Below are 24,394 nucleotides of genomic sequence, written 5' to 3'. Positions count from 1 at the left end.
CCCTCCCCTCACTGAACACATGACGTTTAAATCATGTCACTAATGCAGCATTAAATTGCTGTGCAGAACCATCAAGTCCTGTGTAATGAGGCTGGTTCCTTGAGCCGGTTCCATCTGTGGGGGATCTCTCTAGGGTTACGCCAGTGCGGGTTTAGGGTCCCTTGTCTCTTTCCCTTCTGTATTCAGGACTGGGCCTAGCTGTAAAAGCAATTCCATCAGAGCAGTAATAAGACACCTTGAAGTGCTGGCTCTTGTGGGTTTGTGTTTAAATTGCAACCTTAGAAGGTGGAGCATTAGCATGCATGGAACTGCCTAGCTGCTCTTGCGATATTTAGTCAGAAAGAACAAGCAGACAAGACTGATATCTGTGGACAAGCTGCACATGTTGGTTTTTCGGCTGTCCTCGAACCCAAGATGTGTTCCTGGCCACTCGCATGTTAGGTAGACTTTTTCTAACTCAGAAATGCGTCGTGATTGCTTAGAGTTTTTTTAATGACACCGTAATTGTTACTGCTACTAATTTCAGTGGCTCTAGTGGGTAAATTAATTTCTTCCTGGCTCTTTCCCTTGGGGCTTTTTAATGTTTAGGATTTTTTGTTTGTTTGTTCCATCTTTAGAGAGCTACATTTAGCATGTCACATGGCTGGTCACTCCAAAAAGTAACCGGTTCAGAATAGACCCTCCCATCCCACTCTCCTGTCAACGAGATGAGGATGTGTGAGTGTTTGGATAAGCCTCGGAGATAGGGAGTGACTTTCTGGCCCCAGAGAAGTCAATGGGAGTCTTGCCTTTGACTGACTTGGGGCCAGGATTTCACATTGGATGCTTCTTTGAAGCTTAACCCAACCCCTTGAAGATTCCCTCCCTGCCCTCGCTTCCAAACTCAGTCACATCCTCCCCCTTTCCCACAACTTCAGTTTTCTCTCCCTTGCATCCCCAGATCTTTCCCTGACTCCAGCTTTGCTGATATCATGGGTTGGGATCCTTCACTCTCTCCAGCTCTTGAGCGGTCTGTTTTACATCTTTCAGGTTCCAGAGTTTCCTGGGTTTAAAGGTGCCCCAGAATGCAATGCTTCCGCTCCATTCCCACCAGCCCTAGGTCAACCTAGAGCTCCTGTTGTATGCAGAGAACATCTGGCCCAGCCCAGCTTGCTTAGATCCAATGTGATGATGAAATGGACTTCAGCAGAGGCTGGAGACCTCAGGAAGGGAAGTGGGGAGGGAAGAGCGTGAGATGGGGACTCAATTTACGTGAACTTTTCCAAATTACAAACAAAAGCTTGGGTTAAGCTCTAGTCCGGTATTTTCCCTGAACCCCTTCACTCGGCCCTGTTAGTGGGATATGCTGGAAACCCCACTAATTTCCTTCTGGCTGCTTTATGCTTCTTGCCTAGTGGGTCCGTATCTTGACTGGGCTCTCTAATGCTACTGTAAAACAAATAATTAAACAAGACCTAATAGGAACAGGAGGAAAGAAAGAAAAGCTGTGTGTGTGTGTGTGTGTGTGTGTGTGTGTGTGTGTGTGTGTGTGTGTGTGTGTGTGTGTGTGTGTCTAAGTAATTAGAGCACAGGTAATGAAGTTGTTGGAGCAGAGAATTTAAAATTAAAACAGTTAAAAATCACTTGATCTCCCCTATCAAATCTAAAGCTTTTCATTGACTCCAGGCTTACTCCATAGATATTGTAGGCGACTTAGTGATTTAACTCTACTATATCTGTGACCTCAATTTAAAAAACACAAAAAAGTCAGCAAATCCAATTCTTCGTAATGGGCATTCTCACGAGTTTCCCCATCAGCTCAGGTCGGGCTTTACACAGACTCGATGTTGCAGGTCAAATTGGCCACACGGTAGGAACAGACCTTGGTTTTTATTAATCTGTTCACTTTCCATAACGGATGGATGGATGGACTGTGGGTTATTCCCCAGCTGCTCACTTCAACTACTCTTTGTGTGATTGGTAACTTAAATCACATGGTATCGTTTCTACTTCCTGATTGGGTGACTGGAACATGTTTTGAACATAATAGCAAATATTCTTCCTTCCACATGAGCAGAGCTGCTCATGTGAAGAGAAATCGGTTCCCACTCGTTTGTGCCAAGGGAAACCATTCGTGTGAATGAGCACAAACAGCAAGGTACAGGAATACGGTCAAATCGAATACTCGGGAGCGCTTTTTTACAGTATTTAACCTGCTCTAGGTTTACCTTTCCTCTCCCTGGCTTCCTTGTGTGCTTGCTCAACATCGGCACACTGACCAGGCCCCACGGAGACACTAGTATGGTTTAGTGCATGTCCTGAATGTAATTCGCTACAGCTGCCGTGATTGTTTGCCGTCAGATCCCATTTCCAGTTTACTCTGAGTGCAAAGCAACTGGCCTGGTTGAAAATAAGTCCTGTGGTCACAGGGTCCTTCGCCCGGTGCTCGGTGTTAGGGAAAGGTTCTCCCCTGATTACATAAAGACAAACAGAGATGCCATTTTTGTTTTCCAAGGCTGTTTACGTGTTGGCATCCAGTCAGCACGAATAGCGTTGCAGCATCTATTGAGCCCCGCGCCGCACCCTGATGGGGAATGGGAGAGTCAGACACCTGGTGTGCACAGTAATGAATTCCCTCATGGACTTGGGTTAGAAGAGACAATTCAGTCAGATGCGTCTCAAACCTGAACCCACCTGGGCAAAGCAAGCAAGAGCAGCAGCTCCTGGTACGCTTTTAGTCAAGTCCTGGCAGTTGGTTTCGAAGAGAGCTGCGTGAACATTCGGTACGCAGACCTTAGGACTAGATTTTTGATCGCCTCAGTAACCACAGTGAATTCAATTTAGCTCCTTGATTATCCACCAGAATCTGGGAGGCTCAGATGTCTGATATGTTTTAGCCTGCCCCATTAGTGGTCCAGAATGACCGCAGTAGCTATGCACTGTAACCCTGTAGCGTAGACACAGCCTACAGTAATGGAAGGCATTTTTCCCGTTGCCGTAGGAACTCCGCCTCCCTGAGCGATGGTTGCTAGGTTGATGGAAACATTCTCCCGACAACCTAGCTGCGTCTGCACTGGGCATAGCTACGGTGCCGAGGGGTGTGGATTTTTCATACCCCGGAGTGCTGTAGCTATGTCAACCTACGTTTTAAGAATAGATCAGGCCTCAGTCTCTTCTGCAGAGCTGGAAACCCTCTGCACTGGCCAGCTGGGAGCTTCAGCGGGTAGGTACATATGCTTGGAGTTTGTGTGATTTCTCTCTTTGCAGCGCAGAGGCCACTTGCTTCTACTTTGCTTTCAGCCACACATACCAACCTAGAGAGTGCACCCCCCAAATGCCTGGGGGAGCCTTGCTTTGGTCCTGTGTTGGGAAGGAGAAATCATTCTGAATGGCTGAGGTTTGGTAGCCTTCCCCAGCTCACGATTGAGTGTTGCCCTGGCCTTCCGCACGGACAGGCTGAAGTGAAGCCCAGCGATCAGTTTATAATGAGCACCGCTGGCCACTTAATGCAGCAGGTTATTTGCAGCTCACAGTTCATTGGAGAGGCTGTGACAGGGCAAATCATTTTGTATTTTTTTAAAATAAGGGAAAAAAGAGACTTTATGGCCTGTGTAGCTTGGATTTATTACAGCCTTCTTTGCCAAGTGCAGAGGAATCCTTGAGGCAGAGCAGGAGGCGTGGCAGTATGGCCTAGTGGATAGGCTGCTGGCTTGGAGGTTAGGAGTCCTGGGTTCTATTCCCAGCTCTGCTACTGACCTGCTGGGCAAGTCTTTTCCCCATCTGTGCCTGTGTCCCCTCCCCCCACGTGGCCTGTCTAGTTTATTTACAGCGCAAGCCCTTTGGGGTTAGAGGGACCATTTCTCCCTATGCACAGCACCCACACGAGGAGGACCCCATCTCAGCTGGAGCTACTAGACACTCCCACAATATAGGTAAGAGAAAAACAGAGGCAAGTCTGGGTTAGGGTTCAGAATGAAAAATCTTGCCTAGCCCCTTTGGGCAGTGGAATTCCATGTGCTGGGGGTGTCTCCCCTGTAAACTTTCCCCAAGCAAGCCAACTGAAGTCAACGGAGCTCTGCCTCTTGGTTACCAGGCTCAGCACAGGGGGAGGGACTGGATGACCTCTTGAGGCTCCTTCCAGCCCTATGTTTCTGTGATCAGCTGAGAATCTGGTCCAAGGTCCCCTGCCCCAAAGGATTGCCAGTGTAGGATAAGGCGAGCAGACAGAAAGCCAGGGAGAAGATAAGGGCAAAGAAAGTATGACCGTGTAGTTGCTTTGGGGAGCAGTAAACGTGGTTACGCTGATTTTTACCATAAAAGTTTACAGGACTAGAGTTAATTAGCTTCCTTAAGTGACTTGACTTTTGTGCGTGTGGGCACATGTGCATCTAAAGGTTGGTTCCATGCGGCGATCAAGGCATATCTGAAAAGAGTTCAATGTTAAATAAAAGTTACCTGCCCTCAAAGAGAGAGAGAGAGAAACGCTTTTATCCTTCTCCCTGGGGAGACGCCTACCGTAATGGGAAGACAAAAGGAATTGCTTGATGTAGCACAGGAAGTTTGGCTTTGAAAAACAAAAGTGAATCCAGTAAGTTACAAATGCTTGACTAACTCCATGAATAAATTTAGGATCTTTGTCTGGGGCTATTCATCAGGAAATAAAAATTGAACTTTCTTTTCCATAACCTGCTGTGTCTAATGTTCCAGTGAGAAGCAAACTGGTTTTGGATAAATAATTTTCCTCTCTTTAGAGCATGTTTCATCCAAAGTTCTCAAAGTGCTTCACAGACTTTAGTCAAATAAATGCTCACAGCTCCCATGTGAGGTAGGTAAATATTTCCAATCCCTATTTTAAAGGTGTTAAAATGGAGGTTCATTGTCGTTATGGGACATGCCGAGGGACACAAGGAGCCAGTGGCAAAGTTTGGGACATGTCCCTGGAGTCCTGGTTACCAGTCTGCTGTGCTAACTACTAGATGTTGCTTCATCATAGACCTGAACTTTCAACCCAAGATTCTAAGTCAAGCCCTGGGCGTCTTCTGAAGCTCAGACACATTGGATGCGCTTTTGGGGCCATATCCAGTCCCTGTGTGACTCGCTGAAGTCAGCGTAGGTGTGCTGGAGGTGAATTAGGATTTTATTCATTTTCATGCACTTCTCCACTTCCTGCCTTTCAGCAAGACGTCAAACCACAAGTACCAAACTACCACAATGGGGCAACTGATGCAATGTTTGTAACCTGCATGGAATGGGAAGCCAGTAAGAAAGAAAAATCAATAAATATTTGTAAACTCCACTGGCAATGGTTATAAGAATTCTGAGATCCAAACCCTCAAGATCTTAATAAGATTTGGAAAAGGCCATTTAAATGAGTGAGAACATGCACAGTTACTTCAGTTAGGATGAAAATACATAGCACGTATATAAACCCTGCCCCTTTGGGGCGTGAGCCAGCCACTCACTGCCTGAGGAGAGGAAGAAACTTCCGCTGTAGGCAGATTACTCCATAATTGTCCATTATGGTCCAGATTCTCAAAAGGCCTTAGCATTGGAGCGTGCTGAATGCTGAGCTCCTCTGAACATCTAGCCCTGCAAAGCCATCTTTGTCCAGTTCTGGTATCTTCCCTGCGACATCTGGTACTGGCCACTACCAGAGACAGGATCCCAGACTAGCTAGGCCACTGGTCCATATTCTGATTCCTTTGTTCGTGTGAGAGAATCAGCACCCATGACCCTGATGCACAAGTGACCTTGGACAGTCAGGAGTCTAAATTTCTACTTGAAGAGAACCCCTGAGGACAGCTGGCCGAGAACTCTTGCAAGATTCCCTCCTGGCTGGTGCTTTTGTGGGGGATTGTCAGTAAGAGGCGCAGAGTTAGACAACGGCAGAGTAATGAGTGGAACCAGACAGCTGCTTGTTCTCCAAGAGAGAAGTTCGGCATTGTGGGGTTGTGAATCTCACTAGGACTGGACTACAGCAAATCTGCGGCAAAATCTCCCTGTGCCAAAGACTCGGTACAGGAGTTTGAGGAACTGGTTTCTTTGCCAAACGAATACGTTTATTCTATGTGTCATATGAGAGCAAAACAGTTTACCTGATTAGAGACAGGAATTGCTGGGAGGTTACATACAGCCTTGCACATGTTGTTCTGCCATGCCAATATACACAGTGCAGAGTCCCATAAAGCCAATGCATGAAAACACTCCCATAACCCCGATGCATGAAATATACAACTTAATAACGATTAACATTTAATCTTCCTGCAGTTGCTGACCCGTTCACCACAAGCAGAAGCTGTTGGGATAAATTTGAGCCTTTTAAACTGATAAAACTGCAAAAGTTGTGAGGCAAATTGATGGTTAAAACTGCAAAAGTTGTGAGGCAAATTGATGGCTGGCTGGCTGGGCTGCATCTCACATGGATGCTGTTTCCAGTGTGCGGAGGAAGTCCTCCCACATGAGCAACCTTGCTGTTTGACAATTCAAACCATTGCTCCCAGAGGAGGAATTACTTTGGAGAGCTGCTTGGTGCAATAAGGACTCCTTTGCATGCTTGTCACTCTTGCCTGTGGGACTGCATGGCTACATTATGTCCTGTGAAGACCTTCACCTTTGGCCCCAGGCCATGAACAGAGCAGGATTGTCAAAAGCAGCACATGGCACCCAGCTTCCATAACTCTGACGACCTCCCCCCAAAGCCGGCCCAGCTGCAGATGGCTTGGCGGGCCCTATACAAAATAAAGAGTTGGTGTCAGTGAAGTTCCTAGCATGCAGCAGCCCATGTCCTACAAACACGTTCCCCACGGGCTGCTTTGCTGTCAGTCTCAGCAGGGAGACCAAGGACCAAAGCGCACTCCCACCCCTCATGAAGGTCCAAAGTTACAGGAAAGGTTGGCAGGGGATGTCATGGGGGAAGCTTGCCCTCTTGCTGGCCCTGCTCTCTGGACCCACAGGTCTAGAGTGGCACCAGCAGTCAATTTGAAACTAAAATGTGTTTAGTCCTGGAGCACCTCAGCACACTGATGGCTAATTACGGCTTCCTTGGCTTTCCCATCAAGGCGTCTGTAATTAATACCAGCTGGGTTCCAGGCTAGCAGGGAGAGTGGAATTGAATCTCCCAGTTTAGTTCCTTTCGGAGAAGGCTTAGTATAGTGCAGGGGTTCTCAAACCCCTCAGGAGGTCGCGAGATTATTATGTGGCGGGGTCATGGCCTCCATCTCAAACCCCACTTTGCCTCCAGCATTTATAATGGTGTTAAATATGTAAAGAAGTGTTTTTAATTTAAAAGGGGGGTCGCACACAGGCTTGCTATGTGAATCGGGTCACCAGTATAAAAGTTTGAGAACCACGGGTGTAGTGCAAGCAGGGCCGGCTCCAGGGTTTTGGCCGCCCCAAGCAGCCAAACAAACAAACAAACAAAAAAGCCGCGATCGCGATCTGTGGCGGCAATTCGGCGGGAGGTCCTTCGCTCCGAGTGGGAGTGAGGGACCGTCCGCCGAATTGCCGCCGAACAGCTGGACGTGCCGCCCCTCTCCGAAGTGGCCGCCCCAAGCACCTGCTTGGTAAGCTGGTGCCTGGAGCCGGCCCTGAGTGCAAGGCTCCATTCAGCAGAGAACTCCATAGCTCCATCTCTCCGGGTTCCCTTTGACCTGCCTGTCCCAGCTCCCGTTAGATCTCTGGGGCATACCCAGCCGCGCTCAGTGCACGGAGGCCCAGGTCTGCCTTAGCAGCACGCTGCCCCTCGACACATGTCCCCCCCACCCCCTCCACTGGGTGTTAGTTGGATTCCTGTGTAGCCCACACGCTAAAGCATCCTACTGCCCTAAGGGGCCTTTTTCATGGCGTGGATAATAGCTGCCTCCCTGCTGCTGATGGAGATGGCGAGAGGTGGTGAGCTGGGATTAACTGCACACTCGATCCATGACGTATGGCTTGCAAAAATGATGCTCGTGAGCGAGGCAAAATGAGACGATAGAAATTCCTCCAGCTCTTCTAGGGACCGTGGGGAATAGCTCCCAGATGGGCATTGCCACGGCCAAGCTAATGCTAACTGGCACGCTACGGGAACTGAGATGCTGTTGTTCTCCTTAGTCCAGGGGCTCTCAAGGGCGGGGCACAAACAAGCATCAAGAGGTTCTGACCCCTCTGCCCTTCTCATATGGCTAGATGGGAGGGGGATCATGGTGGTTGTGGGGGGGGGGGGGTCTGTTATTGGAAAGGGGGCCCTGGTATGGAGGAGGTTGAGAACCACAGTCTTACTAAGTATAGGGGAGGAATGTGGCACTGTGGATACTAAATTGGGCCCAATCCGATATCCCCTACTTATGCTGTAGCCCTGTTGGAATCGTTGGCTCCTGAACAAGCCTGCAGGATTGGGGCCCAGAGTGCCAGCTGTTGCCTTTTGAACGGTCTGCTCGGGGTCTGCATCCTTCGCGGCTGGGGATGCTGGAGCTCTGCAGCTGGCTCTGAACCGGGCACTTCAGATCATGGTCCCCATAACCCCAAGCGCCAGCATCAGGGTCAAAGATGGGAGTCACCGCTGTTATTGTTACTTGCAGTGGCATGCAGGTCACCCCGACATGCCCATCTGGCATGGTGCTGCCGGTGAGCCCCTGCCTCAGTTTCCCCTCACCTGGGGTATAAACAAGTTAAAGCTGGCCTTTCTAGTATTCAAGAGCGCCCTCTTTAGGAGGTCTCATTTATTTATCAGGACAGGATAACACAAAAACATAAGTGTTAGTCAACTCCTCCTCTGGATTAATCAGCCTTCCGTCTCACCCCGGAGTCCCTGCGGGCTGAATGCCCCACCTGCAGCTTTGGCCTTTGCAGGCCGTTCGGCCGGACACCAGTCTGTGTGTGTCTCTTTGCTGAACCAGTCCCTAGCACCTCCCCAGGGGCATGCCGGGCCCAGTTCATTCTCCTGGGCTGCTACGGTCCCGTGCCTGGGAACGCTGGCTCTGGGTCTGCTCCTCTCGCCGTCAGCCTCTGCTTGCCAGGAGGACCTGGCTGGGAGTAGCTGACCCATTTCCCTGGGGAGTCTCGCTCCTCGGGTGTTTCCCCTATTTGGGCTTCCTCGCTGCACTCTCCGAAGCCTTTGTTAGGCCCAGGGGTTCCCTGACTAACTGCCGCCCAGGCACCCAGGTATTAACAGCTCACCGGTGGGTCTGGGTTGGCTCATTCTCCGTCGCGGTGGGCTGGGTGCCTGAGCCCCTCACTGCCAGCGACCCTGTGCCATTGTTATAAGGCTGACAAAAGGCTCTGGCCAAGATCGGGCACTGCACATGCTCACAGTGAGAGACAGTCCCTGCCCTACAAAATGCACCTTCTGCACAGACAAGCCTAGCAAAGGGTTGGAGAGGAAGGGACTCGCCCAGCATCACAGAGCCAGGAATGGAACCCAGGTGTCCTGACTCTAGCCCAGAGCTAGGCCACACTGCACCTCAACTAATTGCCTTTCTGCTCCTGGGCTGGGCAGGGTGGTGGTGCCCAGTATGTGTGTGGTGTGTGTAGTGACGAGTAACAGTAGCTCTGCTGACCTCTGCTCCCTCAGAAGCTGGGGGACAGGCCCACGGTGTGTTTGTCCGTCCAGGATTCTTGCATTATGAAATGCTGACTGGCTTGCAAGGCCTCGCCCATGGCGCTGTGCGATTCCTGTACTGCTCTTCTTCCCTGGCAGGCAGCCTGCTGTTGCCAGAGGGCATTTGTCGAAGAGCTGTGCCAGCACCTTGAACATCTGTACGTCCTCCACCAACATGCAGCCAGCAGCTCTGCTTGTTTATCAGAACAACACAAAGCTCAAGATTATGGTCCACCCTTGCAATCCATCCAGAAAACAATTGTTACTGGAGTCAGTTAATTTGCCGAGTGGTGTGTGATTGCTTTAGCCGACAGAACGTTGTTACCAGCCAATTATATTACAAACACACAGAGAGAAAACACCTTCTCGGAGAAATGAGTGAACTTGTCCTCCAGCAATCGCGGGGCCCGGAATACACTCTTCCAGAGAGCTTTTCACTGAGGCAGCTGTCTCCTCCCCATCCATTGTGCTCTCTAACTGCATGCAGGACTGAAATTGAATTCCTGATGGGTATTGTGTGTGAAGCCGGCTTATGTGGCCCTTTGCCCACCCCGATAAAGGAGGCTGTGGATTCACAATTTAAATGGGAAACTTGTCGTCTGCCTCCCTCCTGTCTCCGCGGCCCACGTCGCGGCTGGAGAGCGAAGTGTCGCCTTTTCAAGGGGATCCATATACTAGCAGATTGCTTCTCCTGGCACTTTGCTGTGGAGCGAGGGTGAGTGTTAGAAGGGGCACTCTAAGACACAGCTGATGCCTTATATTATTAATGAGGAAAGGATTTTTAAAAAATCAAAGGCGCTTCTCACTGGAACTGAGGTTCACCCTGTTTTTCTGTTTGCGAATAGTTCGCAAACTCTTCCTACTTTCCATAATGGCATAGATGGTCACGGTGGTCCCTTCTGGCCCTATGAATCAGTTTAAAAAAGGGGGTACCAGCAGGATGGTATCCACCAGCGCTCTCCACTTTGGATCCTATTCCTTCCCTTGGGCTGAGCTCGCCCTGGTTTACCTACCTTGGGGGCATGCTATGTCAATTGCGATATGTGACCTCTATGCAGGACAAAGACTGACTCCTTTTTGGGGGGAGGGAGAGGAGGGTTGTCCTTTTGGAGACTGGTGGTAGATAAGCTGCTGGCTTTGGTCCACTGGATAGTGCACTGGGCTGGGACTCTGCAGACCTGGTTTCAATTCCTGGCTCTGTTACTGACCTGCTGTGTGACTGTGGGCAAGTCATGTCTCCGTGCCTCAGTTTCCCCTCCTGATCCTGTCTGTCTGTCTGTCTTATCTTTTTGGAGTGTAGGCTCTTTGGGGTAGGGGCTGTGTTTTGCAATGCCGAGTGTATTGGGACGGCTTCTAGGTGCTGTGCTACCCGTCAAAGGTGCCCAGAGTAATAGAGATGTGGGGGGGGTTTGCATGTTTTTATTATAAATTTAAATAAAATCTATCGACAAATCTCAGTCTATGGGCTGTTCTAACCTTTCGCTTTGATGTGTCTTTGACTTTTTGTTATAGATTCATTTGTTCATTGCGGTCAAAGCCATAAAGGGACCATTATGATCATTTAGTCTGCCCTCCTGCATGGCCCCAGGCATAGAATTTCACCCATCAACCTCATAACTTCTGGTTGAGTTATATGGAACTTTACACAAAAAAATCCATTCTTGATTTAAAGATTTCAACGGACAGAAAGTCCACGCCAGCCCTTGGGAAGTCATTCCAGTAGTTAATTACCTTCACTGTCAAAAAATTGTGCTTTATTTATAGTCTGAATTTGTCTAGCTTCGGTTTCCAGCCCTTTGATCTCGCTCAGCCTGTGTCTGCTACATTAAAGAACCTTCTGCTAAATCTTCTCCCCGTGTAGGTACTTATGACCTGTGTGTGATCCAGTCACCTCTTAGCCGTCTCATGGATAAACTACATAGATTGAGCTTTGCGGTTGTGTGGGGTTTGAGTCGTTCTCGTAGCTCTTTGCTGATTCTACTCAATTTTTCAACAAGGAGATATCCCCACCTGCTTTTCTGTGGGCTCCGTGGGATTTTAAGGTGCCAGGTCAGTGCAGAGTCATACTGTGGTGACAAAGATATTCTGAACATGTTTTTCTGGATTCAGTCTCTGGATACTGAAGGAGATTCTCTCTTAGGTATTAGTATTTTTCATAGTGTGTGGTTGATTATCTCCATGACATAGGACATTCTGCTCCTTGGTTCTGACTGGTTCTCTTTAATCAGGAGAATAATGAAGGATCAATAGTGACTAACGAGCGCCCATCTGAGATGAATCCTTCTTTGGACCATGGTCTGGCTGAACGCTCCCAAGCACTGAATAATAACAGTGGAGCAAACCAGCCAAGCTGTGTTTTATCAAAATCACTTTTTCTGCCAGCTCTGCTTCTCACTGGTTAGTCTGTTGATTTTACTTGATAATCTCATCCATCTCGAACTATGCTCTGCCCTGAGGTGGTTTCCGTCTTGGATGGGTTGCTCAGAGGAGCTCTGAATTCCAGGCACTGGTCTCTGTGCAGCTCCCTCCACACCCCTGAGATGCTCCTGTCTTCTCTGCTCCCCACTCCCTGCAGCATCTGTGACTTGCTCAGCACTGAAAGTGTCTAATTGACCCCTCTGAACAGCTGGGGCAGGCAGTGCAGAGGCTGGTGCTTCCCCTCCACAAAGGCAATGGGGGCAGCGTGGGAAGGGAGCAGGGCCAAGGGGAACGCCCACCAAGCAAGGGAGGGATGTAGAGCAGGGCTTGGGGTGCTCCCTGGCCCGTTCCCGCACTCAGCCCATCCTCAGCCAGAGGGGAGAGTGTCCATTTTGCTTCTGAAAGCAGCTCATTCCTTTCATACGTGAGAGGCGGTACTTGGGACTCACCAGTCACCTCCAGTCATCTTCACCTCTCCCCTCCTGTCGCCCCCTCTCCCTGGGGATCCCAAAGCACTTTACAGACTGAGTCCTGGGGAGGTGGTGACTTTCCCCAGTGAGTCAGAGGCAGAGATGGGACTAGAAGCAGGTGTCCAGGCTCCCAGTCCCCTGCTCAAACCACTAGATATCCTCCCTCTTCGTAACCCTCAGGCCTCTAATGGGGAGCTTTCAACCTCACCCTCTCCCTGGGCAGAAGAGGGGATCTGACAACAGGCACTCTAGGATTTGTCCTGCCGCTGCATAGCAGCCAGGAGAGAAGCAGAACAGCATCGCTCGGCTTGCGTGAGCTGCCCCTTCCCACCAGGCAGTTTAGATGTGGAGATAAAGTTGTTATGGGTTTGTTGATTTGGTTGATCAGCACGGCTCAGGGTGGAAGCGGCAGGGGCTGCCATAAAAAGGAAATAGGAGCATTAGAGTCTCGTTAATTGCTAGGCTGCATCGAAAAAATGGATAGCGGTAATGCAGCCCATCTGCTGTCGTGCGCAGCAATAACGTTTGTTTAAGGGGAGGGTTGGGAAGGTGTCGTGAACCTGTGGGTCAGGAGGCGAGCGGAACTGCTGCTCATCAGTGCAGATATAGCACAGCCAGCAGCAATTCCGATCCACCCTCAGCTCAGCATGTTTATCTACCGTGGGTACCAGAGCATCTGTGCACCTCACAATCGTCAGTGTATGAGTCCTCCCAGCACCCCTGGGCTGTGCTGTTCTCTCCATCCCCTATGGGGGACGGAGTAGACTTCCTGTCTTGTCCCAAGTCATGCAGGTCTTTTGATTCCCAAGCTAGCACCATAATCTCTGGCCCATCCTTCATCTCCTTAAAGTTCTGTCCAGCACAAGGGCAGTATGGAGAGACAGTGCAGAAAGTCTGACTGCTTCATCTCATTTTTTTATTGATTTTTATTGTCCAATCATCTAAAACACAGACAAAATGAACAAAAAGGAGAGAGTGTGTGTGTGTGTGTGTGTGTGTGTGAGAGAGAGAGAGAGAGAGAGAGAGAACATCTCTATGTTTGAAGAAGAAGCAAAATTGGCAGGAAAAGAAGTGATTTTTAGGTTTCTAAGGGTGATTACTAACTGGATATTTGTAAGTAATTGGCTATATCTTTTTAAAGCCATTAACACCGCATACTGTAGCTCATTAATTTATTGCCAGAGGTCCTCCAGTCAGAGCTATGCGCAATAGTATAAATAAGCACCAGTGATACTGGATTTTAAATTGCCAAATATGTGTACCTTGCAGTAGACATTGACATTGAAAATGATCTTCTAGTTGCACCACAATATAAATTGTTTCAACGGGTGATTTTTATATAACACTGGAAGTGTTTTAAAGAAGCCCCTGAGCACTTATGAATAAAAAATAACACCTGCAGCTAGGAGAGCAGTTACCAGGACTCCCCATCCTCTTGCTTCAGGGCAGACGTTGATCAGCAGCTGGAATCAGGGAGAAATTCCTTCTCCCATATGGTGCACAGTTCAGTGCATTTTAGATGTTCTATATCGTTCTCCAAAGCATTTGTCATTGACCGCTGTTGGATGCCGGTTCCTGGGCTAGCTGGACCATTGGTCTGCTCTGGCACAATGGGATTTTGAGCTAGCGGGTGTCAGTCTGCTCTGGTAAAACTCGGGGAGAGGGCAGGCTCGATGGACCATCTGGCTGTTCGGAAATGGCAGTTGCTAGGTTTTTAAGAGCTCCGGTAGGTGTAGGAGATGGATGCTTTCTCATTTGTATTCAGACCTCCATGCCTCCCAGCATATCCATCTATTTTAAGAAAGAATCAGACGAGGGCCTGTCAGAATCCCCCTGGTGGGCATTAGACACAAGTGATCCTCTGGGTTCGGCCTGTCTGCCCGTCCCTGGTGCGGTGACGCCCAGAAACAGACACTAGTGCGGTCTCTGGAGGGCTTCGGTTTGATGGTGGGAATTTTAAAACTCTGGGATGGGCCCTGCCCCTTGAAGGGGGTCACTAAACTTATGAGCAAACTTTCGCTAGCATTGCCCCACCCGGCGGGGGCCATTTTGAGAGGAGTTGGAGATGTGTATACACAAGGGCAGCAGGAGTAAAAGCGAATTGTAGGGACACGAATCTCGTTTGTAAAATGTTTGTGCAGCGCCTAGCCCGACGGGGCGGGGGCCTGGAGACGCTAGCGCAGTGCAAATACAGAGTAGCGTTGCTCTAGGTAGACAGGCCTGGAATCGATTTTGTGTCCCAGCCTTCAGCAGTGAAACCCATAGCCCCCTGCAGACTCCTTATGCAAACACTGAGGGGGAATCACTTGAAAATAGTCTCTCTCTCTCTCTGCAGTGCTTGTGGGAAAGAGCCACCTGAAGGGCCGTAGGATTTACCAACTTCCCCCCAACCCACAGTCGAGGGGAGGGTGGAGAGCTGACAGTCCATCCATACCTCGCTGAGAACTTTCCAAGAGTGAGGTCAGGCCAACCTTCCAGCCCCTCAAGCCAGCGGGCTGGCTCTGACCTCCTTTACGTGGCTCTACTCCATAGACATCGCTCCTGATTTGCACTCTCCCCAGTGTCCTCTGCCTGCCAGCTATTGCCCCTCAAGCCGTGCAAAGCCTGGCAGCATTGGTATCTCTGGTCACCGGGGGGCTGTGGCAGCTTTGAGATGGGCTGTCAGGGAGGAAATCACCAGTTAATTTCCAGAGCCCTAGAGAGTGGGACCAAATGGGCAGGTTGGAAATGGAGCCTCTGAGCCCATCAAAGCGACATTTTATTTGGGGCGCAACAGCAGCCCAGTTAAGGCCGAGCTGCTGCGTGCGGTCACGCTTCCGGCGAATGCCATCCCAGGATTCCTGGGGAGCCGCTCCAGGGCAGCAGCGCCCCAGGCTGCCACTGGATTTCAGCTGCAATTTGCTAACTTGAGGTCTGGGAAACTGCAGCTGGAGTCGCACGTGGTTTGCTGAGAACGTTTCCGTTTTCCTGCGGGTGGTGCAAAGTGCCTGCTCCTAGAGGACATCCCCAGGGAGAGGCGCTTGCGTCCTACTGCAAAGCCCCTTCAAAGGGGACAGTCAGAATTAATCTGTCTCAGCAACCTGCCCGTCTGCTTTAGCGGCTGCCAATAGACTGGTTGGGTTTGTCTGTAGGTGCCCAAGACTGGCACAGAGCTGGAGTTGGTTTCCTCTCCGGTGCGTGCATGTCCCTGCCGCTGAAGGAAAGTGCCTGGATTCAGGTCAGGCACCCGGGTGGAAAACGATCATTTTTCATATTTATTCTCCTTTTGCAGTACGAATACTCCAAGTGTGACTGTGTCGCTTCTGACACGTCTGTCGGGTTTCCTAATCGTAACGGAGAGACCTCCCTACGCTGGGAGCCAGACATGACTTTGGAATAGCTCCTAAGATGGGTCTGTTCCATGGGGGAAGTGCTGACGAGCTCCTGCCAGGCGCTTGCCCCAGGGAGGCACATTCTGAGCAGGGCTGGGCGAGTGGCAAATATCCCTCTATGGCAGAGGAAGATGGAGGCCGTGTCTGCCTGCAATGCAAGGTGTGGGTCAGAACACTCCCAAGGCAGTGAGAGAGGGGCCTAGCACTGTCTATATGCAGCCGTTAGCTGCACATGCACTCTGCACCTACTGTCATCTTAACTGCAGAGGTGGTGACCCGCAGAGACTCCAAAACCCAGCGTGCAGTGCGGTGTCTTGATTTGAGCAGCCAGGCCTCGGGGCATGCTAGGCTCTGTAGACTCTGAGGACCCTCACCTTCATATTAAAGACATGGACTTGTTCTACTGACAGATTTCTAATGCATCCATTGCCGAGGCACCACCGTACCCCTTCTCTGGGCACGGAGAGAGCGTCCATGATCTATAGGACAGGAGGAGTTCACCTCCAGGATGTCCATGCAGGCGCAGCGTTTGGGACTAGCCGTCCGACCTCTCCTGTTCTTTAAAGGCAGGTGCTGAAGTTTTTGGATTCCTGGCCCATGACTTGGGGGGAGACTGATTGACACTGCTCCTCAGATGGTCACCAGGACATCACGGCTGCAGGTCTGACAAGGTCACGCCAGGCTCTCCTGTGACCAGACGCCTGAAGGTGTCCTGGGCCTGTACTTATGGAGTAAAAGGAACCCTCGTTCTTGTGCTTGTGGTACCTTAGAGACTAGCAGATTTATTTGGGCATAAGCTTTCGTGGGCTAGAACCCACTTCATCGGATGCATGCAGTGGAAAATACAGTAGGAAGATAGATATATATACACAGAGAACGTGAAAAAATGGGTGTTGCCATACCAACTCTAACTCTTATGGAGTGTTTTCACTGACCTGTCTCATTCGTGCCCACTTCAGGTAGCTAAATTGACACATCTCTGTATCTTCCCCCGGTGTGACACCCCAGCAAAGAACATGCAGCCTCTGACAGTCGTGACCTGGTTTATAGCCTTGAGTTTAATATTGTGCGTTAACACCATGGACTGTGCTGTAGGGGCAGTGCTGGGGCAGGCTTACCAGGAATGGAAGAAAAACTTCCTGTTGTGGCCGCAAGGACCTTATTGAGGATCAAATCTGACAGCCCTGTGTTGGCTGAAAGCTGGTGTGATGCAGATGTATTTTCTGGTGGTGCTTTGAATGCCCTCTAGCATGTGTTCTCTAGCACACACAGCACGGGAGGAATGTGTAATGACTTAATCCCTCCTGCGAAGAAGTTTGGTACGATCTCCCCTTTGTAGATGGGGAAGCAGAGGTGTGAGAGCAATGACAATGGGCCGGTGGCTGAGAACCCAGAACCCAACTCCCAGAATGTGCTGGCAGGAACAGTCTTTCAGAGGGGTTGAAAAATCAAGGTGCTGACTGCTGACTGCCTTCATAAGGGTCAGTAACCCCAGTGCTCTGCTAATTTCCACTCTGAACAATTACATTCTGCCTCCCTAAAGTTCTCTCTACATTATTGTGTGGGGTTGATGTACACTGCTAAACCATTGCTGTGTTCTTCTCCAGCACTGGCTGCAGCGATCTCTCTCCCTCCAGGCATTAGTTGGTAAAGTGCTTTGGATGAAAGGGGCTGCATAACTGAAAGGCTCTTGTTCTTAATCAGTGCAATACGGACGTGTGACAGTTACCCAGGAAAATCTTAAGTATTTGTTGGCCAGTTCCATACAAACTAATAAAATGTCAGTGCAACAAAACAAGATGGGGTAAATCCACTGCTGTTGTAACTCTGTCTAAATCTGTTTTGTACAGAGGATACATTTTTCTCATCATTCTTCTGTTTTCTCTTTCAGAATAAAGTCTTAAATGTGGATGCAGTGAAGGTAAAGCTGCAGGTAAGCCCTGCTCTGCATGATCCTCACCTTGTCCATGTCAGCTTGTTTGCTGTGGGACTAGTGCTGCTGGCTATGGTAACTAGAACCCTAAAAAAACCCACGGTTGATCGAGGGCTTCATGAAACCCTTCTGCACATCCAAAAAAAGAAAGAACCAACACGTTGGTTTGGGTTGGGTTTAGTTTGAAAGGATAGCTTGTTTAGGTTATTAAACATCTTTATTAATTAACTGGATGTAGGACTAGAGAACACACTGATCACATTTGCAGATGACACTAAGCTGGGGGTGTTGATAACACTTTGGAGGATAGAGCTAAAATTCAGAGGGATCTTGATACATTGGTGACCAAGGCTATAGACAACAAAATGAAATTCAACAAAGGCAAATGGAAGGTGCTGCACTTAGGGAAGAAAAACCTAAAGCACAAATACAGAGTGGGGGATAATTGGCTTGGCAGCATGGCTGAGAAGGGTCTAGAAGTTGCGGTGGATCAGAACCTCAACATGAGTCCGCAGTGCGATGCTGTTGCAAAAAAAGCAAATGCATTTTTAGGTTGTATTAACAGAGGCATAGCATGCAAGTCACAGGAGGTGATAGTACCACTCTACTTGGGGCTAGTTAGGCCTCTGTTGTTTAAAAAGGGACACCTCACCTCCCCCGTCGCCACCACAGCATAGACCAGGAGACCATCAAACGATCACAAGTACGCTGGCGGACCTCTGAACTCATGTAGTGGAGCTGAATTCAGATCTGCTCAGGCTGAAGAATTCCCAGCAAGGTTGGCTTTTGTATCTGTTGGACTTTCTTAACACGGTTCCCCAGCATATGGTCTCCCCAGGGAATCTGGAGTTTTGCGAGAGATGTAAGGAAGGTACCAGAGTGCTCTCTCCCGTCTGCAAGCGACTTTCGAACATGTGCTGCAGGGTAATGAAATCAGCAATATCTAACACCAAACAAAGCGTCAGCCACACGCTGGGGAGCAGCAGTTCGCGGAATAGCTTTGGCAGTTGTGATGTTGCATTAGTTCCTCTCTGCGACTATTTATCTGTTTCTTTATCTTTATAATAGCTTTAGTGGGAATTTCTCTCAGCTCTGGAGACAGGCCTCAGTGCACCATTAAACAAGTACGGCGTAGCTGGCTGCGGTGCAAGCTTCCCCTGCCTTCCCTGCTAATGCCCCTCAAGCCTGATTGTGAGGGGTCACTTGGGGAAGGGAGGGGAGGCTAGTCTCCATGGTCCATTGACTCCTTGACCTCCCTGCTGGTTATTCTTGTGCTGGGGACACTGGTCCAAACCCAACAGCTCTTTTCACGTTGGCCACTGAACCGCCACCAGGTGAGAATAAATTCTGATTGGACACAGCCCCGATTCAAACCAGTTACTTGGATCTTGTATATACTTGGAATGAGCCTTGATTTCAGCTGCTGATTTAATTCACCCATGCAGACCAGGAAAGCCACAACTGAAACTGCTGGAGGCAATCCCTACTTGAACTTGTATATTTAAAAACAAAAAGGCATACCTTAAAACTCTACCAAAACAAGACACTCCATTGTACCCACTTCTCCCCCAGGGAGAAGATGAGAGAACAAACAACATGTGACAGATGTGTAGTCATGTTGCTTAATACTCTGCTGGAAGATGCTCAGATATTATGGTGATAAGCTTTTGGTATAAGAACCTATATAGAACAGAATAGAAACCAGGGTTCCACTGGTCTAAATCATGTCTTTCCTTGTCTGCAATGGTGGTGCATTATGATGGCTGAAATCCAGGCTAATTCCTGGTGCAGACAAGACCCTTGAGGTGAAAGACTCCATGATGAAAGACACTGTTACCTGGTCCCCTGATCCACCCCGGCCCCATGATATCTCAACTCAACATTTTCAGTTCCAAAAGAATCTGAGCTGCTGTAATGCCACAAGATCTGGCTGTCTTCTGTGACCTCTGTGCCAGAAGCTAACTAATAACATTAGCTCTCCTTTCCCCCAATAGGATTGTGTGTTTCTGCGCGAACACATCACTGCATTAAAAACTGATAAATTCAATTAGTAGCTCCCCACAAATCCATCCAGCAAATGGATTTTCGATTACGGAGGCATTGTAGGCCGTTTGTCAAATGCCATCATTTCAGTATTCAGACATGCGGAAGAATGGTGACGCGCCTCTTAAATATTTATTGCACTTGTCACTTTTTCTATACTTAGCCCTACAAACATCCCTCTGTTGCAAATTAATCATGTGCGAATAGATCAGACCATGAATTGTTGTTGAAATGAAACGTTAAAGTCATTTTCTCAGGAGTGCGCATTGGCACTGGATTTTATATTTATTTTCCGAAAGAATATCCGGTTGGGTCTTAATTTTTCTCCCTTCGTTGCTGAAACCCGCAATGTTTCCTCCATCGCTCTGCCAGCTGGTGTTGCTCACGTGAGCAGACTGCTGAACGCCCAGCTATGAGTCACTTCAGCCTGCGGTACGTGGCCTGGCAGGACATGAAGCCATCTGGAGCTGAGTGGACCATTTTCCACGGTGCATCTCTTGGAGGGATGGAGACATGGAACAAGTAGCTTGTGGTGATAGCATGAGTGGCCAACACCTAGCAAAGAAGTAATAACAAATAGAACTAACTGGCTAGATCTGCAAAGGCTTTGTGGTGTAATTGCCTACACAACCCCTTGGCTGAGCCAGCTCTCAGGCGGGCTGAAAGGAAAGAGATTCTGATTGCTAAGCACAAAGAGCAAATCTCTGAAAAGCTGGCTTCCATACTATTATGGGTTGGGTGTGACCACAGCCCTTCATTGAATAGAGTGGTAAGAAACAATTAAGTTACCAGGTAGCTGAAACAATAACAACCTCCACTGCATACACGGGCCCATGTCACCACCCACAGCAAAGGCACTTGGGCAAAGGGGGTTCGCTGGCTATTGTTTTGTGAAGGCACGGGTGTCTGAGAAAGCATCAGAAAGATCAGAGAAGCTGGGTGATAAGGGGCAGAAAAGCCAAGAGCAGTCACACTGGGAGTGTGGCACTGAAAAAAGCGGAGAGAGCGCTTTTGGGCAGAGTGTTGTCTGAAAGAGGCTTGGAGCGATGAGCAAAGACATGATCTCCTGTTGCTTGATTCCTGCTGTGTTCAAAGAAACAGGACTTCGAATCAGGTGCTTCTTTGAGGCAATCCTGTTTCTTTACAAAGGATGTGCAGTCATAATTTCTAACTGGACCAACCCACAGGACCCCAACATTTGTGGCTAACCACTTGAGTCAAAAGGGGTAACAATAATTAGCAGTCCAATCAGAAGCTGCCATCTTGATAGCACACTGGGGCAAGGATGATTTGGGGGACTGCAGGTCCCTTTCAACATGTGACTAAGCAGGAGACTTCCAAAATCCTGCTTCCATTACTTCTCTGCAGTCCTTGGATCAGCTCTATCCAGTCCCTCCCCCTTAATTAATTTTAAACTTAAAAGAAATGAAACCTCTTTAAAAGGAAAACAAAGGAGCCCGGCGTATCCTCCCGACTCCCAGAGCAGCCTGGGCTGGTTTGAGCATCTGGCATTGTGTGTGATGGTGTCCTGTCTTTGCCCTTTTCAGATCTGGGACACCGCGGGGCAGGAGAGGTTCCGCAGCGTCACTCACGCCTATTACCGAGACGCCCATGGTAAGAGCTTCTCTGCGCTCGCTTCTTTCTAGGGGGGAAAAGTAGAGTTTAAAGGGACAGTGTCAGGAAAATGTCTGTTGTTCTGGGAGGCCTTAAGGGCCCCGGGATCATGGATCCACACAGAGCGTCCTGCTCCTTGCTGGTCCCTCTTGCTGCAGTTTGAGTTTGTGCTCCTTGCTTGGGCTGGGCAGTGGGTCTAGTCAGTTCTGTGTTACCATCACTTCCCCTCCTGGTTTCTGTGCCCCAGCCTGCTACTGGTGAGTCTGGGCCACAACTAAGGTGACCAGACAGCAAGTGTGAAAAATTGGGACGGGGGATGGGGGGTAATCGGCACCTATATAAGACAAAGCCCCAAATATCAGGATTGTCCCTATAAAATCAGGACATCTGGTAATCCGAGGCACAGCATGGCAGGAAGGGAGTCCATCATTTAAAAAAAATAATCTCCCAGGGACATTTTAAATGATCTCCTCTATACTGCCCAGCTCCTCGGTGACCGAGCAAATCTCACCCCTCTCGCACCTCGCTATTTTACGGAGCTGTTATTGAAAAAGGACGTGGTTAGCACCTGAAAACACCCTTTATTCCTAGCGTTAGTACTAGAAATGCAGGTGATTTTAAATGGAAAGAATTTTAAAAGATCAAATGGATTCGTTTTCGGCCTCATCCTGCCTCTGTTGGAGTCAGCGAGGAAATCCAGGGTGTGGGATCAAGCCCTGTCTGCCCTTCTCCTGGGGCAAGGGACGTAGACTGGTTAGTTTCACATTTAAGATCCGCTGCTGGTGGAAATCGGCGAGGCTCCGTTGAAGCCCGTCAAGGTGAACTGACCCTTTAAGGGAGCTGGGGGCCAGGTTTAGCTTGCTCCTCCTGTGAAGGGAATGAGTCCTGGGGTCATGTGATGGGAACATATGACTGCTGGGGAATATAAGGGCAGCCCAGAGAGTCCAGAGAGTAGGTGAGGGACCTGCAAAGAACAGGAGTCTGTTGGGGGATAACCTTCAGCTGAGGTCCTGCTGGGTGAGAAGCCCTAGCTAGGGGGCCTGTGAGCCTGGAGGGAGGGCGCCAAGGAAGGGGCAGCCCTGATAAAGGGCCGAAAAGACTTTTGAGCCTGGCAAGAGGGCGCTGATACCCATTGTAAACTGAGAGGAGGAACTGAACCCCGAGGGAAGGCTTGGAAGGTGCTGAGTGTTTATGGTAACATACCGCCCCCAGAAGGGAAGGAGCAGTGTTGTGAAAACACCAGTTGTGGTTTGCTTGATTAGTGATTGGAAGGTAAACTGAGGCAGTGGAGAGGCCTGAAGCCAGGCCGCATCAGCCCTGCTGCAAAGCCTGGAATTCTGAGCGTTACGGGAGGGGGGGGGGGGTGTTGAGTTATTTACACGCTCTGTACTCACTGCGTTTTGGTTCCTCTAAGCGGTTGTGAGAGGGAAGCTGTGGCTGGCTCTCTGTCTCAGACGCCCTCCTGCTGGCATTTATAGAACGGCTACATCAGCAATAAGCAGATCGGGTGTTTCCCGATAGGATGTGGCCACAAAGTAACAAATAGTTTGTAGAGCAGAAAGAGACTCCACAAGATGCTGGTTAAATATCTAACCAGCAGTTCGCTGCTCGCTCCGGAGCGTCTGCTGAGTCGCGGGTAGCAGAAACGTGTCCTTAATCTTCTAGGAGATTGATGGTTATCTGCCTCCGAATGCCAGGCGTCGCCCCAACATGAGGTCTTACCCGGCTGGGGTATTTTATGGTTTTACCGTTAAGCTCCGGTGGCTGAAATGGTCCTTGGAAAGACTCCGGTGCAGCCACCATACAGGATTTTGTCTTTCACGCTCATAACCCATCCTTTGCCAGCAGGGCTCTGCCCCAACCCGGGCTGGTAGGGGGGGGTGTTTACCAGCCCCAGTCAGTTCTCCACGCCTTGTGAGCAGGGCTGGTGGAACAATTTGTAGAGTTGGGGTGCTGAAAGCCATTGAACAGAACAGTGAGCACCCCATATATGATGAAAGCCAGGCATTGAGCTGCCGTTATTCCTTCAAGTTAACCCCCTAGATCCAGCACCCCTGCCTGTGGGTCTCAGAAGCCAGATCTTGTACCAGTGACGAAATCTCCGCGGTAACTAACGGCCAATAGGGATAGAGCTGGAAGGAGCTATAATGATTTGGTATGCCCTCCCTTTGAGAGTTTCCTCTGTCAGAGCATCCCCAGCCCTCCATTAAGCAATCTCCAGGCCGACCTCTTCTCTACCGGTTCTGCCCAGGGAGCTCCAGTTAAAGTGAACGGGAGCTTCATAGATCTATCAAGAGAAGATGAGACACTGGTGGGTCCCTCCTGGGAAATGGTTACCGAACGGGAGGTTCCTGTAGCTCCAAGTGAAATGAGCTGTAATAATGACAAGAGACATTTATGCAGCTCCTTTCCTTGGGGACGACCCAAAAGTGCTTGACAAACGGTATATGCAGGACTCTCCGGGGAGGCTGGGGAGAACGTAGCTGTTGCTCAACATTTCAGGGAAGAAATGAAGGTGAATCTCAGGTCTTTGCAGAGGGATCTAAGACAGGAAAATAGAATCACCTAAGCGGGAACTTGGGCAGTAACCTGGGCTCTCCGGCCAGAGGATGTCTAAAAAAAAATCGTATTTTTCACATACACCATCTCAGGCAGAATACTGGCTTGACATTTTTCAGTGTTTCACAGGAAAATTTCAAAATGAAACCGCTTTTGTCATTAAGAAATTTCGAAAAACTTGAAATGTTTTCCTTTTTCTTCCCAGTTCTTGTTTTCCTCTGTTGCCAGGGAATGCACTACAGGGAATGCTGGCTAGTATTTTCTTCACCCCTTTTTCCTTTTTCCACTCTGTAACATTTCCAAAGTTGGAAAAAACTTTGGAAAATTCGACTGGAAAATGGGAAACGTGCTGGGGGGAGGGGAGGAGGAAAGCCCTAGCTATCGCCAGCACTCGTATTGCACTGAAAGGTGAAAAACGAAAAAACAGAGA

General features: G+C 49.3%; 1 protein-coding gene across 1 annotated transcript in view; it reads left to right on the top strand.

Annotated features, from left to right (window-relative positions):
- RAB26 (RAB26, member RAS oncogene family) overlaps positions 1-24,394 on the top strand; it is a 216,035-nt gene that overhangs the window by 127,136 nt on the left and 64,505 nt on the right. Inside the window, exons 3-4 of the mRNA XM_065412359.1 lie at positions 17,707-17,748; positions 21,339-21,405. Coding sequence (XP_065268431.1) covers positions 17,707-17,748; positions 21,339-21,405 — 109 coding nt within the window. The remainder of the gene's footprint in view (positions 1-17,706; positions 17,749-21,338; positions 21,406-24,394) is intronic.

The sequence above is a fragment of the Emys orbicularis genome, chromosome 10 (assembly GCF_028017835.1).
Source record: "Emys orbicularis isolate rEmyOrb1 chromosome 10, rEmyOrb1.hap1, whole genome shotgun sequence".
NCBI classification, from domain to species: Eukaryota; Metazoa; Chordata; order Testudines; family Emydidae; genus Emys; species Emys orbicularis.
This window is presented reverse-complemented; position numbering and strand designations above follow the sequence as displayed.